This window comes from Oncorhynchus mykiss, chromosome 30, assembly GCF_057628025.1.
Source record: "Oncorhynchus mykiss isolate SJ-2025 chromosome 30, ASM5762802v1, whole genome shotgun sequence".
In the NCBI taxonomy this organism is placed as follows: Eukaryota; Metazoa; Chordata; class Actinopteri; order Salmoniformes; family Salmonidae; genus Oncorhynchus; species Oncorhynchus mykiss.
Window position 1 is genome coordinate 40769260 of NC_143051.1, and position 16789 is coordinate 40786048.

Consider the following 16789-nt stretch of genomic DNA (forward strand, 5'->3'; position numbering starts at 1 on the left):
TCAGGTGTTTCGTTAAAGTCTCCAGCTATTATAAGCCATGCATTTTGTATTCTTGTTTTGCAGCTCAGTAAGCTTATCAGCAAGATCCAAAAATAAAGTCTTATATGAGGAGGAAGACTTTTACCCATATACAGTTGAAGTCGGAAGAATACATACACCTTAGCCAAATACATTTAAACTCAGTTTTTCACAATTGCTGACATTTTAATCCTAGTAAACATTCCCTGTCTTAGGTCAGTTAGGATCACCACTTTATTTTAAGAATGTGAAATGTCAGAATAATAGTAAGAGTGACTTATTTCAGCTTTTATTTCTTTCATCACATTCCCAGTAGGTCAGAAGTTTACATACACTCAATTAGTATTTGGTAGCATTGCCTTTAAATTGTTTCACTTGGGTCAAATGTTGCTGGTAGCCTTCCACAACCTTCCCACAATAAATTGGGTGAATTGTGGCCCATTCCTCCTGACAGAGCTAAGATAACTGAGTCAGGTTTGAAGGCCTCCTTGTTGGCACACACTTTTTCAGTCCTGCCCACACATGTTCTATAGGATTGAGGTCAGGGCTTTGTGATGGCCACTCCAATACCTTGACTTTGTTGTCCTTAAGCCATTTTGCCACAACTTTAGAAGTATGCTTAGGGTCATTGTCCATCCAGAACCATTTGCCACCAAGCTTTAACTTCCTGACTCATGTCTTGAGATGTTGCTTCAATATATCCACATAATTGTCCTTTCTCGTGATGCCATGTATTTTGAGAAGTGCACCAGTCCCTCCTGCAGCAAAGCATCCCCACAACATGATGCGGGCTTCACGGTTGGAATGGTGTTCTTCGGCTTACAAGCCTCCCCCTTTGTCCTCCAAACACAACGATGGTCGTTATGGCCAAACGGCTCTATTTTTGTTTCATCAGACCAGAGGCGACTTCTCCAAAAAGTACGATCTTTGTCCCCATTTGCAGTTGTAAACCGTAGTCTGGCTTTTTCATGGCGGTTTTGGAGCAGTGGCTTCTTCCTTGCTGAGCGGCCTCTCAGGTTATGTCGATAAAGGACTTGTTTTTACTGTGGATATTGGATATAGATACTTTTGTACCCGTTTCCTCCAGCATCTTCACAAGGTCCTTTTGCTGTTGTTCTGGGATTGATTTGCACTTTTCGCACCAAAGTACATTAATTTCTAAGCGACAGAACGCGTCTAATTCCGGTATGACGGCTGCGTGGTCCCATGGTGTTTATACTTGCGTACTATTGTTTGTACAAATGAACGTGGTACCTTCAGGCGTTTGGAAATTGCTCCCAAGGATGAAACAGACCTGTGGAGGTCTACAATTATTTTTCTGAGATCTTGGCTGATTTCTTTCGGTTTTCCCATTATGTCAAGCAAAGAGACACTGAGTTTGAAGGTAGACCTTGAAATACATCCACAGGTACACCTCCAATTGACTCAAATCATGTCAATTAGCCTATCAGAACCTTTTAAAGCCATGACATAATTTTCTGGAATTTTACAAACTGTTTAAAGGCACAGTCAACTTAACCTAATGACCCACTGGAATTTTGATACAGTGAGTTATAAGTGATATAATCTGTCTGCAATCAACTGTTGGAAAAATGTATTGTCATGCACGAAGTAGATGTCTTATCCGACTTACCGACTTGCCAAAACTAAAGAATTTGTGGAGTGGTTGAAAATTGAGTTTTAATGACTCCAACCTAAGTGTATGTAAACTTCTGACTTCAACTGTACATTGCATATAATGAAACAAGCATTATCTAGTTTTGAAATCAATATAACCCATCTCCCATCTTTGGACGTACACAACTCTGAAATATCACCTCTAAACTTTTGAAGCAGTATCATAGTACCAGCTGAGTGGTTAGACCAGTGACTATAATAAACAGTGTTTCCCCATTGAGATTTCCAAACTCTAGAATCTGAATCACAATTCGCCTGGAGTAGAATGAAATCTGCATTTAGTTTTTACAAAGTAAAAAGTAATTTTCTTTTAGTTATGTTTCGTAAACCCCTGGCATTTAGAGAGACTATTTAGTGCATTTTATTCAAAACGTTGCAAAACCTGACAAAAATAAAACAAATACAGTTTAGTGAAAATAATAACTGAACTAGTAAACTAGGTAGCTAGTAAGGAAACCTGAGCTTAGAGAAAGAACTGGACTACCCTAAACCGAGGTAGTTATGATCAATATGGTGAACCTGTATTCATTGACAAACCTGGTGATATAAAACGGGGTGAATGTAAAAATGGCAATTGACTTAACTCAGTCATTTAGCTAAAGTTTTCATTTGACTTAAAAAGAATAGGACATCAATTTTGAGTTAGTGTAGTTATATCCCTGAGCAGTGTTTTCAAAACATTCAGCATACATTCACTTGACGTCCTGACAATCGATCTTCTTTCCATCGATAAATGCAAAAGGATCTCTAACCTTCTTCTCTAGCTTTTTTTTACCACTGGCCAAAGTTTTTCCATTGCAACAGCATCTCCTGGAGTGAGAGCCTCTTGATGCGTAGTTTATTCTCCATAAGAAACCTGGACTCCTTGGCTTCTTTCCATACAACATCTCTGCAGATTCTCACAGTTTTATTATATTTAGCTTTTATTTAACTAGGCAAGTCAGTTAAGAACAAATTCTTATTGTAAATGACCACCTTGGAACAGTGGGTTAGCTGCCTTGTTCCGAGGCAGAACGACAGATTTTTACCTTGTCAGCTCAGGGATTCGATCTTGCAACCTTCCGGTTACTAGTCCAACGCTCTAACCGTTAGGCTACCTGCCACCCCACATTGTGAACCACATGATGGTTGTCCGCGGAGATCCGTCATCTCTTTGCTTTCCCAGGCGGTGCACCACGTCGATGACATCTGGGAGCTTGTCTCGAATCCTGGGTGCTACTTTCCCGAGGATGTCAATGGTAACGCTCCGTATGCTCTCCCAGTCCTTTTCTCGCATCCCATGCAGTTTCAGGTTCCATCTCCGGCTGTGGCGCTGGACTTCGATGATATGATATTCTGTTGCATTTGGAGATTCACCTGTTGCAGTTTCTGTATTTCAGCTTCAATGGTCAATATTGTTTTTGCTTTGGGTTGACACCTGTTTGAGATGTTGCTGCACAGTGGCTGAGAGAGACTATTAATTTGGAGGTAGTCTCTGTTGTTTTTTTCAATGTTTCTCAAAGATGGCTTTGGGAATGTCAGGGTTGGTAGAACCATTTTTGACTGCTCTGTATTTGGCTGGAAGGCTCTTACGGCGTAGGTGGCAGTAGTGAGAATAATTAGACATTTTGCCTTGAGTTCTGGAAAGTCTTCACGTGGGCTACTAGCATCTGAGGTGATAAGCATCTATTCAGCCATGCCTTGTCCTTTTCGGTTTCTTCTGCCCATGTGTGTGATCACCGTGTTTTCCAGTCACCTTCTGTTACTTCATATAGGCAAGGTTCAGATTACCCCCCCAAAAAGATTAAATCTTTGAATATTGATCATAATCTTCCTGGTTTATCGAGACATACGTTCAAATACACCCGCTCTTGGACTCCCTCTTGTTAGCATGGTCTGTGTTACCATGGAGAAGTGGCAACAACATAGGTGATGTTGGCATGGAAACGACACAGGAGCGAGTGATAAGACACTGGGGGACGCGCCATCACAGATGATCCCACTCCACTACACCGTGTTTCTGGGAGTAGGGTGAAGTTGCCCCTTAAATGCTGGGTAATTTCCCCCATGAGGCCTAATGCTTAAGTTTAGTATTGGGGAAAGGCAAGCTTATCCTAGATCTGTACCTAGGGGAAACTTTATCCCGGAGCACTTTACTACAGGGTCCTTCTCTGACCCTGACACAGTGCTCTGAACCAGGACAGCCTCACCTTTTCAGTTTCCCCTTTAGACCTAGTCATCTTTTTTTTCAATTTGAGGTCATAGAGATCCTATAATAAATGTTCTACATGTAATTCTACGTTTAAGGTCTACAATATGTGAAGAACACATCCTATTTAACTCATAGGTCAAAAATATGGTTTATTATATTCTTCTTTCCACATGATTTTGATTGGATGTTTTCTGAGAGATGACTCATGACACTATATGAGTGGATGTCATGTCTTTTGTGTGGGTGTCAGAGTAGGTCGTTTACGGCTCATCTGAGTGTGGGTAGTGTGTGGTTTTGTGACGTCATGATTACCGGAGTAGTTTCCGACGAGGCTGTCAATGAAAGTGCTTTGGTAGAATTGGCGTAGTGTGGCTGGCACACCCCTACTCTACTCTCATCCAAAGCTTGTGTTTGTCAGTTAGGATAATTCAATGCCTTAACGTGGTGACATTTACCATAAAACTCTGGCCTTTAGTGTCAATAGCTCTGGGGAGGAAAAAAAAACTAGGCTACTCATGACTCCTATTTCATCACCACCTTAAGTGGGATCCCACAATACCCTCACAGCCTTTTTATATCTGCCTTTCGCCACATTATCTACTACTTCCTATCTACAGTTTGATTTTGCTCTTGTTCTCACTTCGTCACACTCACTCTCTCTTGATCCCTTTCTGTCCTTCTCCTCCCCCACAACCTCTTTCATAAGTGTTTTTATATTGAGTACTGGCACCCTCTCTCTCTCTCCCTCTAGGAGATGTTGGGGCCCAGGCCCTGTTCTCAGTGCCACGGAGGCCTGGCTTTGGCACCATGGGGAAGCCTATCAAGCTGCTGGCCAACTGCTTCCAGGTGGATATCCCCAAGATGGACGTCTACCTCTATGAAGTAGACATCAAGCCTGAGAAGTGCCCACGTCGCGTCAACAGGTAAACAGCTGTCCGTCAGTCAGCTGCAGATCTTTCATGTGATCTCATGAACTGTACTTTGCATCACTTTACCCACTTAAAAGACCAGGGTTATGGAGCAGTGTTGGAGTTGATATATTTGTCTCTCTGGTGCCCCTATAGGGAGGTGGTGGACTCCATGGTGAAGCACTTCAAGGTGACCATCTTTGGGGACCGAAGGCCAGTCTACGATGGGAAGAGGAGCCTCTACACAGCCAACCCCCTACCAGTCGCCACAGCGGGGGTGAGTTGCGCGTTCACACAAGATACACATGATAACATTTCTAGTGTAATTTACAATGTTGAATGTCAGATGGGTGTGCTAGTGATACATTGAGTTGCTTGAGCTCCCATATATATTCTCCTCAGGTGGATCTGGATGTCACCCTGCCAGGGGAGGGGGGTAAGGATCGCCCCTTCAAAGTGTCCATCAAGTTTGTGTCGCTAGTCAGCTGGCACCTGCTGCACGAGGTCCTGATGGGGCGCACCATGCCTGAGCCCTTGGAGCTGGACAAGCCCATCAGCACCAACCCTGTACACGCAGTGGATGTGGTGCTGCGACACCTGCCTTCCATGAAGTGAGTGACTGCTGCCGCCCTAGTGGACAGCACTGGCATACAGATTTAAAAAAAAATAAAAATAATGTACAACTTTATTTAACAAGCCAAGTCAGTTAAGAACACATTCTTATTTTCAATGACGGCCTAGGAACGGTGGGTTAACTGCCTTGTTCGGGCAGAACGACAGAATTTTACCTTGTCAGCTCAGGGATTCAATCTTGCAACCTTACTTTTAACTAGTCCAACGCTCTAACCACCTGCCTCACGAGGAGCCTGCCTGTTACGCGAATGCAGTAAGAAGCCAAGTTAAGTTGCTAGCTAGCATTAAACATATCTTATAAAAAAAACAATCAATCAATCATAATCACTAGTTATAACTACACATGGTTGATGATATTACTAGTTCATCTAGCGTGTCCTGTGTTGCATATAATCAATGTGGTGCGCAATCGCGAAAAAGGACTGTCATTGCTCCAACGTGTACCTAACCATAAACAAAAATGCCTTTCTTAAAATCAATACACAGAAGTATATATTTTTAAACCTGCAAATTTAGCTAAAAGAAAGGTTTGCAGGCAACATTAACCAGGTGAAATTGTGTCATTTCTCTTGCGTTCATTGCACGCAGAGTCAGGGAACAGTTTGGGCCGCCTGGCTCATTGCAAACTAATTTGCCAGAATTTTACGTAATTATGACATAACATTGAAGGTTGTGCAATGTAACAGCAATATTTAGACTTAGGGATGCCATCCGTGCTTCAAGCATTGCGCTGTTTATGACAACTCCTGAGATTAGGCTGGTGTAACCGATGTGAAATGGCTAGCTAGTTAGCGGGGTGCGCGCTAATAGTGTTTCAAACGTCACTCGCTCTGAGACTTGGAGTAGTTGTTCCCCTTGCTCTGCATGGGTAACGCTGCTTCGAGGGTGGCTGTTGTTGATGTGTTCCTGGTTCGAGCCCAGGTAGTGGCGAGGAGAGGGATGGAAGCTATACTGTTACACTGTCAATACTAAAGTGCCTATAAGAACATCCAATAGTCAAAGGTATATGAAATACAAATCGTATAGAGAGAAATAGTCCTATAATTCCTATAATAACTACAATTTAAAACTTCTTACCTGGGAATATTGAAGACTCGTGTTAAAAAGAACCACCAGCTTTCATATGTTCTCGTGTTCTGAGCAAGGAACTTAAACGTTAGCTTTCTTACATGGCACATATTGCACTTTACTTTCTTCTCCAACACTTTGTTTTTGCATTATTTAAACCAAATTGAACATATTTCATTATTTATTTGAGGCTAAATTGATTTTATTGATGTATTATATTAAGTTAAAATAAGTGTTCATTCAGTATTGTTGTAATTGTCATTATGACAAATAAAAAAAATAATTGGCCGCTTAATCGGTATCGGCTTTTTTTGGTCCTCCAATAATTGGTATTGGCTTTTTTTGGTCCTCCAATAATCTGTATCGGTATTGAAAAATCATAATCGGTCGACCTCTAATTTATATACCCTTATAGTCCTGAATATACTAGTAGTCTACAATGTATATACACTGCTCAAAAAAATAAAGGGAACACTTAAAGAACACAATGTGTTGTGAAATCTGTGAAATCAAACAGTCCACTTAGGAAGCAACACTGATTGACAATAAATTTCACATGCTGTTGTGCAAATGGAATAGACAACAGGTGGAAATTATAGGCATTTAGCAAGACACCCCCAATAAAGGAGTGGTTCTGCAGGTGGTGACCAGGCCACTTCTCAGTTCCTATGCTTCCTGGCTGATGTTTTGGTCACTTTTGAATGCTGGCGGTGCTTTCACTCTAGTGGTAGCATGAGATGGAGTCTACAACCCACACAAGTGGCTCAGGTAGAGCAGGTCATCCAGGATGGCACATCAATGCGAGCTGTGGCAAGAAGTTTTGCTGTGTCTGTCAGCGTAGTGTCCAGAGCATGGAGGCGCTACCAGGAGACAGGCCAGTACATCAGGAGACGTGGAGAAGGCCGTAGGAGGGCAACAACCCAGCAGCAGGACCGCTACCTCCGCCTTTATGCAAGGAGGAGCAGGAGGAGCACTGCCAGGGCCCTGAAAAATTACCTCCAGCAGGCCATAAATGTGCATGTGTCTGCTCAAACGGTCAGAAACAGACTCCATGAGGGTGGTATGAGGGCCCGACGTCCACAGGTGGGGGTTGTGCTTACAGCCCAACACCGTGCAGGACGTTTGGCATTTGCCAGAGAACACCAAGATTGGCAAATTCAAATCAAATCAAATTGTATTTGTCACATACACATGGTTAGCAGATGTTAATGCGAGTGTAGCGAAATGCTTGTGCTTCTAGTTCCAACAATGCAGTAATAACCAACAAGTAATCTACCTAACAATTCCAAAACTACTGTCTTATACACAGTGTAAGGGGATAAAGAATATGTACATAAGGATGTATGAATGAGTGATGGTACAGAGCAGCATAGGCAGGATACAGTAGATGGTATCGAGTACAGTATATACATGAGGTGAGTATGTAAACAAAGTGGCATAGTTAAAGTGGCTAGTGATACATGTATTACATAAGGATGCAGTCGATGATATAGAGTACAGTATATACGTATGCATGTGAGATGAATAATGTAGGCTAAGTAACATTATATAAGGTAGCATTGTTTAAAGTGGCTAGTGGTATATTTACATCATTTCCCATCAATTCCCATTATTAAATTGGCTGGAGTTGAGTCAGTGTCAGTGTCAGTGTGTTGGCAGCAGCCACTCAATGTTAGTGGTGGCTGTTTAACAGTCTGATGGCCTTGAGATAGAAGCTGTTTTTCAGTCTCTCGGTCCCAGCTTTGATGCACCTGTACTGACCTCGCCTTCTGGATGATAGCGGGGTGAACAGGCAGTGGCTCAGGTGGTTGATGTCCTTGATGATCTTTATGGCCTTCCTGTAACATCGGGTGGTGTAGGTGTCCTGGAGGGCAGGTAGTTTGCCCCCGGTGATGCGTTGTGCAGACCTCACTACCCTCTGGAGAGCCTTACGGTTGTGGGCGGAGCAGTTGCCGTACCAGGCGGTGATACAGCCCGCCAGGATGCTCTCGATTGTGCATCTGTAGAAATTTGTGAGTGCTTTTGGTGACAAACCAAATTTCTTCAGCCTCCTGAGGTTGAAGAGGCGCTGCTGCGCCTTCTTCACGATGCTGTCTGTGTGAGTGGACCAATTCAGTTTGTCTGTGATGTGTATGCCGAGGAACTTAAAACTTGCTACCCTCTCCACTACTGTTCCATCGATGTGGATAGGGGGGTGTTCCCTCTGCTGTTTCCTGAAGTCCACAATCATCTCCTTAGTTTTGTTGACGTTGAGTGTGAGGTTATTTTCCTGACACCACACTCCGAGGGCCCTCACCTCCTCCCTGTAGGCCGTCTCATCGTTGTTGGTAATCAAGCCTACCACTGTTGTGTCGTCCGCAAACTTGATGATTGAGTTGGAGGCGTGCGTGGCCACGCAGTCGTGTGTGAACAGGGAGTACAGGAGAGGGCTCAGAACGCACCCTTGTGGGGCCCCAGTGTTGAGGATCAGCGGGGTGGAGATGTTGTTGCCTACCCTCACCACCTGGGGGCGGCCCGTCAGGAAGTCCAGTACCCAGTTGCACAGGGCGGGGTCGAGACCCAGGGTCTCGAGCTTGATGACGAGCTTGGAGGGTACTATGGTGTTGAATGCCGAGCTGTAGTCGATGAACAGCATTCTCACATAGGTATTCCTCTTGTCCAGATGGGTTAGGGCAGTGTGCAGTGTGGTTGAGATTGCATCGTCTGTGGACCTATTTGGGCGGTAAGCAAATTGGAGTGGGTCTAGGGTGTCGGGTAGGGTGGAGGTGATATGGTCCTTGACTAGTCTCTCAAAGCACTTCATGATGACGGAAGTGAGTTGTTTAGCTCAGTTACCTTAGCTTTCTTGGGAACAGGAACAATGGTGGCCCTCTTGAAGCATGTGGGAACAGCAGACTGGTATAGGGATTGATTGAATATGTCCGTAAACACACCGGCCAGCTGGTCTGCGCATGCTCTGAGGGCGCGGCTGGGGATGCCGTCTGGGCCTGCAGCCTTGCGGGGGTTAACACGTTTAAATGTCTTACTCACCTCGGCTGCAGTGAAGGAGAGTCCGCATGTTTTCGTTGCAGGCCGTGTCAGTGGCACTGTATTGTCCTCAAAGCGGGCAAAAAAGTTATTTAGTCTGCCTGGGAGCAGGACATCCTGGTCCGTGACTGGGCTGGATTTCTTCTTGTAGTCCGTGATTGACTGTAGACCCTGCCACATGCCTCTTGTGTCTGAGCCGTTGAATTGAATTCGTCACTGGCGCCCTGTACTCTTCACAGATGAAAGCAGGTTCACACTGAGCACATGTGACAGACTGGAGACGCCTTGGAGAACGTTCTGGAGACGCCTTGGTGAACGTTCTGCTGCCTGCAACATCCTCCAGACGGTTTGACGGTGGGTCACTCATGGTGTGTGGTGGCATTTCTTTGTCTCCATGTGCTCGCCAGAGGTAGCCTGACTACCATTAGGTACCGAGATGAGATACTCAGACCCCTTCTGAGACTATATGCTGGTGCGGTTGGCCCTGGGTTCCTCCTAATGCAAGACAATGCTAGACCTCATGTGGCTGGAGTGTGTCAGCAGTTCCTGCAAGAGGAAGGCATTGATGCTATGGACTGGCCCGCCCTTTCCCCAGACCTGAATCCAATTGAGCACATCTGGGACATCATGTCTCGCTCCATCCACCAACGCCACGTTGCATCACAGACTGTCCAGGAGTTGGCGGATGCTTTAGTCCAGGTCTGGGAGGAGATCCCTCAGGAGACCATCCGCCACCTCATCAGGAGCATGCCCAGGCGTTGTAGGGAGGTCATAATACAGGCACGTGGAGGCCACACACACACACTACTGAGCCTCATTTTGACTTGTTTTAAGGACATTACATGAAAGTTGGATCAGCCTGTAGTGTGGTTTTCCACTTTAATTTTGAGTATGACTCCAAATCCAGACCTCCATGGGTTGATAAATTTGATTTCCATTGATCATTTTTGTGTGATTTTGTTGTCAGCACATTCAACTATGTAAAGAAAAAAGTATTTAATAAGAATATTTCATTCATTCAGATCTAGGATGTGTTATTTTAGTGTTCACTTTATTTTTTTGAGCATTGTATTATATATCTATACTATAGATTATTTCAATGATTATGTATAACCCAATGAAGCTAGATCTTGAATAAAACATGATTAGTAGAGTAATTCAATTAATTTTCTGTCTGTGAAAGGTGACCCTCTTTCTTCTCCCCAGGTACACCCCAGTGGGGCGCTCCTTCTTCTCCGCCCCAGAGGGTTACGACCACCCCCTGGGCGGGGGTAGGGAGGTGTGGTTCGGCTTCCACCAGTCGGTGCGGCCCGCCATGTGGAAGATGATGCTCAACATTGACGGTGAACATGGACAATGATTAAAAAATATATATTCTTTACTGTTGGCAGGGACTTGTTTCCTTCCATGTTGTCTGTGAGGTCTCAATCAATCAAATGTATTTCTAAAGCCCTTTTTACATCAGCAGTTGTCACAAAGTGCTTATTCAGAAACCAAATCTAAAACCCCAGAGAGCAAGCATTGCAGATGTAGAAGCACGGTGGCTAGGAAAAACACCCTAGAAAGGCAGGAACCTAGGCAGAAACCTAGGAAGAAACCTAGAGGAACCAGGCTGTGAGAGGTGGAGATTATAGGAGTACATGGACATTAAGTCCAGATCGTTCTACAAGATGTTCATAGATGGCTAGCAGGGTCAAATAATAATCACAGTGGTTGTAGAGGGTGCAACAGGTCAGAACCGCAGGAGTAAATGTCAGTTGGCTTTTCAAAATCAAATCAAATCAAATTTTATTTGTCACATACACATGGTTAGCAGATGTTAATGCGAGTGTAGCGAAATGCTTGTGCTTCTAGTTCCGACAATGCAGTAATAACCAACAAGTAATCTAACTAACAATTCCAAAACTACTGTCTTGTACACAGTGTAAGGGGATAAAGAATATGTACATAAGGATATATGAATGAGTGATGGTACAGAGCAGCATAGGCAAGATACAGTAGATGGTATCGAGTACAGTATGTACAAATGAGATGAGTATGTAAACAAAGTGGCATAGTTTAAAGTGGCTAGTGATACATGTATTACATAAGGATACAGTCGATGATATAGAGTACAGTATATACGTATGCATATGAGATGAATAATGTAGGGTAAGTAACATTATATAAGGTAGCATTGTTTAAAGTGGCTAGTGATATATTTACATCATTTCCCATCAATTCCCATTATTAAAGTGGCTGGAGTTGAGTCAGTGTCAGTGTGTTGGCAGCAGCCACTCAATGTTAGTGGTGGCTGTTTAACAGTCTGATGGCCTTGAGATAGAAGCTGTTTTTCAGTCTCTCGGTCCCAGCTTTGATGCACCTGTACTGACCTCGCCTTCTGGATGATAGCGGGGTGAACAGGCAGTGGCTCGGGTGGTTGATGTCCTTGATGATCTTTATGGCCTTCCTGTGACATCGGGTGGTGTAGGTGTCCTGGAGGGCAGGTAGTTTGACCCCGGTGATGCGTTGTGCAGACCTCACCACCCTCTGGAGAGCCTTACGGTTGAGGGCGGAGCAGTTGCCGTACCAGGCGGTGATACAGCCCGCCAGGATGCTCTCGATTGTGCATCTGTAGAAGTTTGTGAGTGCTTTTGGTGACAAGCCAAATTTCTTCAGCCTCCTGAGGTTGAAGAGGCGCTGCTGCGCCTTCTTCACAATGCTGTCTGTGTGAGTGGACCAATTCAGTTTGTCTGTGATGTGTATGCCGAGGAACTTAAAACTTGCTACCCTCTCCACTACCGTTCCATCGATGTGGATAGGGGGGTGTTCCCTCTGCTGTTTCCTGAAGTCCACAATCATCTCCTTAGTTTTGTTGACGTTGAGTGTGAGGTTATTTTCCTGACACCACACTCCGAGGGCCCTCACCTCCTCCCTGTAGGCCGTCTCGTCGTTGTTGGTAATCAAGCCTACCACTGTTGTGTCGTCCGCAAACTTGATGATTGAGTTGGAGGCGTGCGTGGCCACGCAGTCGTGGGTGAACAGGGAGTACAGGAGAGGGCTCAGAACGCACCCTTGTGGGGCCCCAGTGTTGAGGATCAGCGGGGAGGAGATGTTGTTGCCTACCCTCACCACCTGGGGGCGGCCCGTCAGGAAGTCCAGTACCCAGTTGCACAGGGCGGGGTCGAGACCCAGGGTCTCGAGCTTGATGACGAGCTTGGAGGGTACTATGGTGTTGAATGCCGAGCTGTAGTCAATGAACAGCATTCTCACATAGGTATTCCTCTTGTCAGCTGAAAGCTGAACATTCAGAGGTTAAAGACAGCAGGACAACAGGTCAGGGTTCCATAGGCAGAACAGCAGAAACTACTAGCAGCACGACCAGGTGGACTGGGGACGGCAACAGCCAAGAGTCATCAGGCCAGGTAGTCCTGAGGCATGGTCCTATGGCTCAGATCCTCCAGGAGGGGAGAGACATACACTGTCTTGAGCTGACTACAATGACTGTGCTATGGGCAGACACCACTAAGCTGGCAATGACTAGGGTTTTAAATTTTTCAGAGCTAATGGTGGGAGGCTTCGGCCGCTCAGACCCCGTAAACGGGTGGAGGACAGACCTGAGAATGCTCGGGCTCTGACTCCGACTCGCTGCTTAGTGGGGAAAACCGGTTGAAAGTCACTGTTGGCTGAATGAGCGACACTGGTTAAGACTGCCGGCAGCATTTATTTCCAGAAGCTGTGGAAAAAATGTCCTGCTGCGGGAACTGTGGGGGGGATTTCACACTACTACCTGTACTTACTGGTGGCACAGAATTGCCCTTGCCTAACGATTGCGTCTCGCAACTTGGCTATCCTCACCATAAGGGGATAGTTCTCCTGCATATTATGAGTAGGTCTATAGCGACTGCAATTCGAAGTCATCATTTTACTCAGCTTTTTCGGCTGGTGGAGGTCCTACAGATCCATGTCCAGAAAGTGTCCGGGGCGGAAAACTTGGTTGAAAAAACGTTGAGTGAGGACAAAACTAAGACGTTGGTAAATGTGTTAAATACAGAGTTTGATTTAATAGTTATTAAAAGTGTTTGGCTCCTGCCAAGTAGCATCAAACAGCACGGAGGCAGCGTGGAAGTGTCTGAGTTGCATCGTGTTTACTTATGTCTTTGATTAGTCCAATTGGAATAGAATTCAGCCTATCCCTCATTTTTTCTTTGGTTGTAAAGCTATCAGAATTGGGTTCCTTAGCTACATTGAAGTCCCTGATTTCGAATGAACCTAATCTAACTCTTACTCTTTGGATTTGGTTGTAGACTATCATAACTTGGATCCTTCCGCATTGAAGTAACTTATTTTCATTTGACCACTTCTCATCTATAGTATCAGCCACAGCGTTCTACAAGGCCCAGCCGGTGATCCAGTTCATGTGCGAGGTCCTGGACATCCACAACATAGACGAGCAGCCCCGGCCCCTCACCGACTCCCACAGGGTCAAGTTCACCAAAGAGATCAAAGGTATGCAGAGTGACGTCACCACCACCCCAGGCTCGGGAGTGCTAACACTGCTAGACTCCTTGCATCACTGTTGAACTCCAGGGCTAATGTTTTTGTCATTCTGACTTTGTTTTGGTTGTAGGGATATTGGTAATTGTTTTACTACCTACCAAATTGTACACACCACATGAAAATGTGTTTGCATTGGGCATTGGAAGCCCCTCAAACTATATAAATATAGTTGGATAGTTCTTCTCACACATATTCCCCTCCTTCCTTTGTTGTGTCCAGGTCTGAAGGTGGAAGTGACCCACTGCGGGACGATGCGGAGGAAGTACAGAGTGTGTAATGTGACTCGTCGTCCTGCCAGCCACCAGACGTGAGTACCTACACAGAGAGACGGGGATATGTGTAGTTTAACTCTGACACATTCTCCATTGAGATGAAGTTTATTCCTGGAATAAAAAGCAATCTGTGTCCAGGAAGCCACCCCAAAGAGTTAAACATGAGAACTAGATGAGCACAAAGTCACAAAAACATCAACTCCATGTTCCTCTTCCCCGAACACCCAGGTTCCCCCTGCAGCTGGAGAATGGTCAGACAGTGGAGCGCACGGTGGCCCAGTACTTCAGAGAGAAGTACAGCCTGCAGCTGAAGTACCCCCACCTCCCCTGCCTACAGGTGGGCCAGGAGCAGAAACACACCTACCTGCCTCTGGAGGTGAGTACTACTGGCTCTTTGTACTTTTGACCAATTATCAACCTCTTTGATTATGTGCATTATTGCTTTGTTTATGGGAGTTTGCGCTCAGCAGCCGTGATCTTAGTCAGCATAAGTAGAGACCTGAGTTATTGTCTTTCATGTGGTCAGGATCAACTCAGGGCCCTAAGCATAAAACTGTACCAGTTCTGCTCTCTCTACTGTATTAAGTTACTTTAACTCACATTCCTATGTGTCTCCTTGCAGGTGTGCAACATAGTAGCTGGCCAGCGCTGTATTAAAAAACTCACTGATAACCAGACGTCCACCATGATCAAAGCCACGGCCCGCTCTGCCCCAGACAGACAGGAGGAGATCAGCAGGCTGGTGAGTACTATCTATCCTTGAATGACTGCGAGGTGTTATGACTACTGAGTGACATGTCTTTATAATTCATCTTACTAATTGATATAGCACTTTTCCAGATACTCAAATTACTTACATACTGTAGTAAGGGGGAAACTCTTCTCATCCACCACCAATATGATGCACCTGCTTAAGTTATCATCTCCTCCAAACGAATAATTTCCTGTTTTGCTACTACCCCTCCCTCCGTCCTACCCCTCTATCCTCCTCTTCTCTCATTCACTCCAACTCTGTATCCAGGTGCGGAGTGCGAACTATGAGGCGGACCCGTTCGTCCAGGAGTTTCAGTTCCGCGTGCGTGACGAGATGGCTCAGGTGACGGGCCGTGTGCTGCCGGCCCCCGGGCTGCAGTACGGCGGCAGGGCAAGCTTGGAACACTTCATGGTACCTACCTTTTAAATCATCCTTCATCCACATGTTTCTGTAATTTAGCTTCCCCATCTCTCTCTTTCATGCCCCTGGCTCTTTCATTTAGTCACTTTTGACATTTACGTCATTTAGCAGACGGTCTTAACCAGATCAACTTACAGGAGCAATTAGGGTTAAGTGTCTTGCTCAAGAGGACATAGAAAGATTTTTCACCTAGTCAGCTCGGGGATTCGAACCAGCAACCTTTCGGTTACTGGTCCAACGCTCTTAACTGCTAGGCGACCTGCCGCCAATTGTCAATCTCTACCACCCTCTCTCTTTCACCCACCTCTGTTTTTTTTCTCTGAAAATAATGATTACTACTTTACTTGTGTGAAGGCTATGACAAATGGCATGACAATGTTTTTAGATTCATTAAATGACCATTTCGGAGAAAATACAAAACAACATTTTCTCAATCTTTTAGAACCAAATGGTCTCTCCACCTTTGTCAATGTCTGTACTGTCTGTATTTATGTATGTGTGTGTGTGGGTGGCAGTCCCAGCAGATGAACCCTGCGGTGTCATTGCAGAACCGCACGGTGGCCACGCCCAGCCACGGCGTGTGGGACATGAGGGGCAAACAGTTCCACACTGGGGTGGAGATCAAGATGTGGGCCATCGCTTGCTTTGCCACACAGAGGCAGTGTCGTGAGGAGATCCTCAAGTGAGTGCTGTCTGTCTTATACAAACATACATCATAAACACACACACAGGTCTCTTTTTCAACAGATAAATACTCAACCCAATGCAATAACATTATAATCAACTAAAAAATAGCATTATTAGCATATCTATTATGTTATCACATTTCTTAGTTTCTTTTGGTTGGTGTCTGCAACACTAACAGTACCAGTCAAAAGTTTGGACACACCTACTCATTCAAATGGTTTCCTTTTTTTAAAAACTATTTTCAACATTGTATAATAATAGTGAAGACAGTAACACATAAGGAATAATGTAGTAACCAAAAAAGTGTTAAATAAAAATATATTTTAGATTCTTCAATGTAGCCACCCTTTGCCTTGATAACAGCTTTGCACACTCTTGGCATTCTCTCATCCAGCTTCGTGAGGAATGCTTTTCCAACAGTCTTGAAGGAGTTCCCACATACAGTGCCTTGCGAAAGTATTCGGCCCCCTTGAACTTTGCGACCTTTTGCCACATTTCAGGCTTCAAACATAAAGATATAAAACTGTATTTTTTTGTGACGAATCAACAAAAAGTGGGACACAATCATGAAGTGGAACGACATTTATTGGATATT

The 16789-nt window shown here is 44.8% G+C and overlaps 1 protein-coding gene across 4 annotated transcripts in view; it reads left to right on the forward strand.

Moving 5' to 3' along the window:
• Positions 1 to 16789, forward strand: part of LOC110530849 (protein argonaute-3) — a 45280-nt gene that overhangs the window by 12359 nt on the left and 16132 nt on the right. For 2 of the 4 annotated variants that reach the window (XR_016493689.1, XM_036971834.2), the window contains exons 2-11: positions 4638 to 4809; positions 4951 to 5071; positions 5197 to 5405; positions 10729 to 10865; positions 13876 to 14010; positions 14281 to 14368; positions 14562 to 14709; positions 14956 to 15075; positions 15355 to 15498; positions 16056 to 16189. Coding sequence is in view for 2 of the 4 variants with exons in the window: in XM_036971834.2 (XP_036827729.1) it covers positions 4638 to 4809; positions 4951 to 5071; positions 5197 to 5405; positions 10729 to 10865; positions 13876 to 14010; positions 14281 to 14368; positions 14562 to 14709; positions 14956 to 15075; positions 15355 to 15498; positions 16056 to 16189 (1408 nt within the window). In the remaining 2 variants the exon portion in view is untranslated. Of the gene's footprint in view, positions 1 to 4637; positions 4810 to 4950; positions 5072 to 5196; positions 5406 to 10728; positions 10866 to 13875; positions 14011 to 14280; positions 14369 to 14561; positions 14710 to 14955; positions 15076 to 15354; positions 15499 to 16022; positions 16190 to 16789 lie in introns of all 4 variants that reach the window. The other 2 variants (XR_016493688.1, XM_036971833.2) reach the window with 1 other exon arrangement.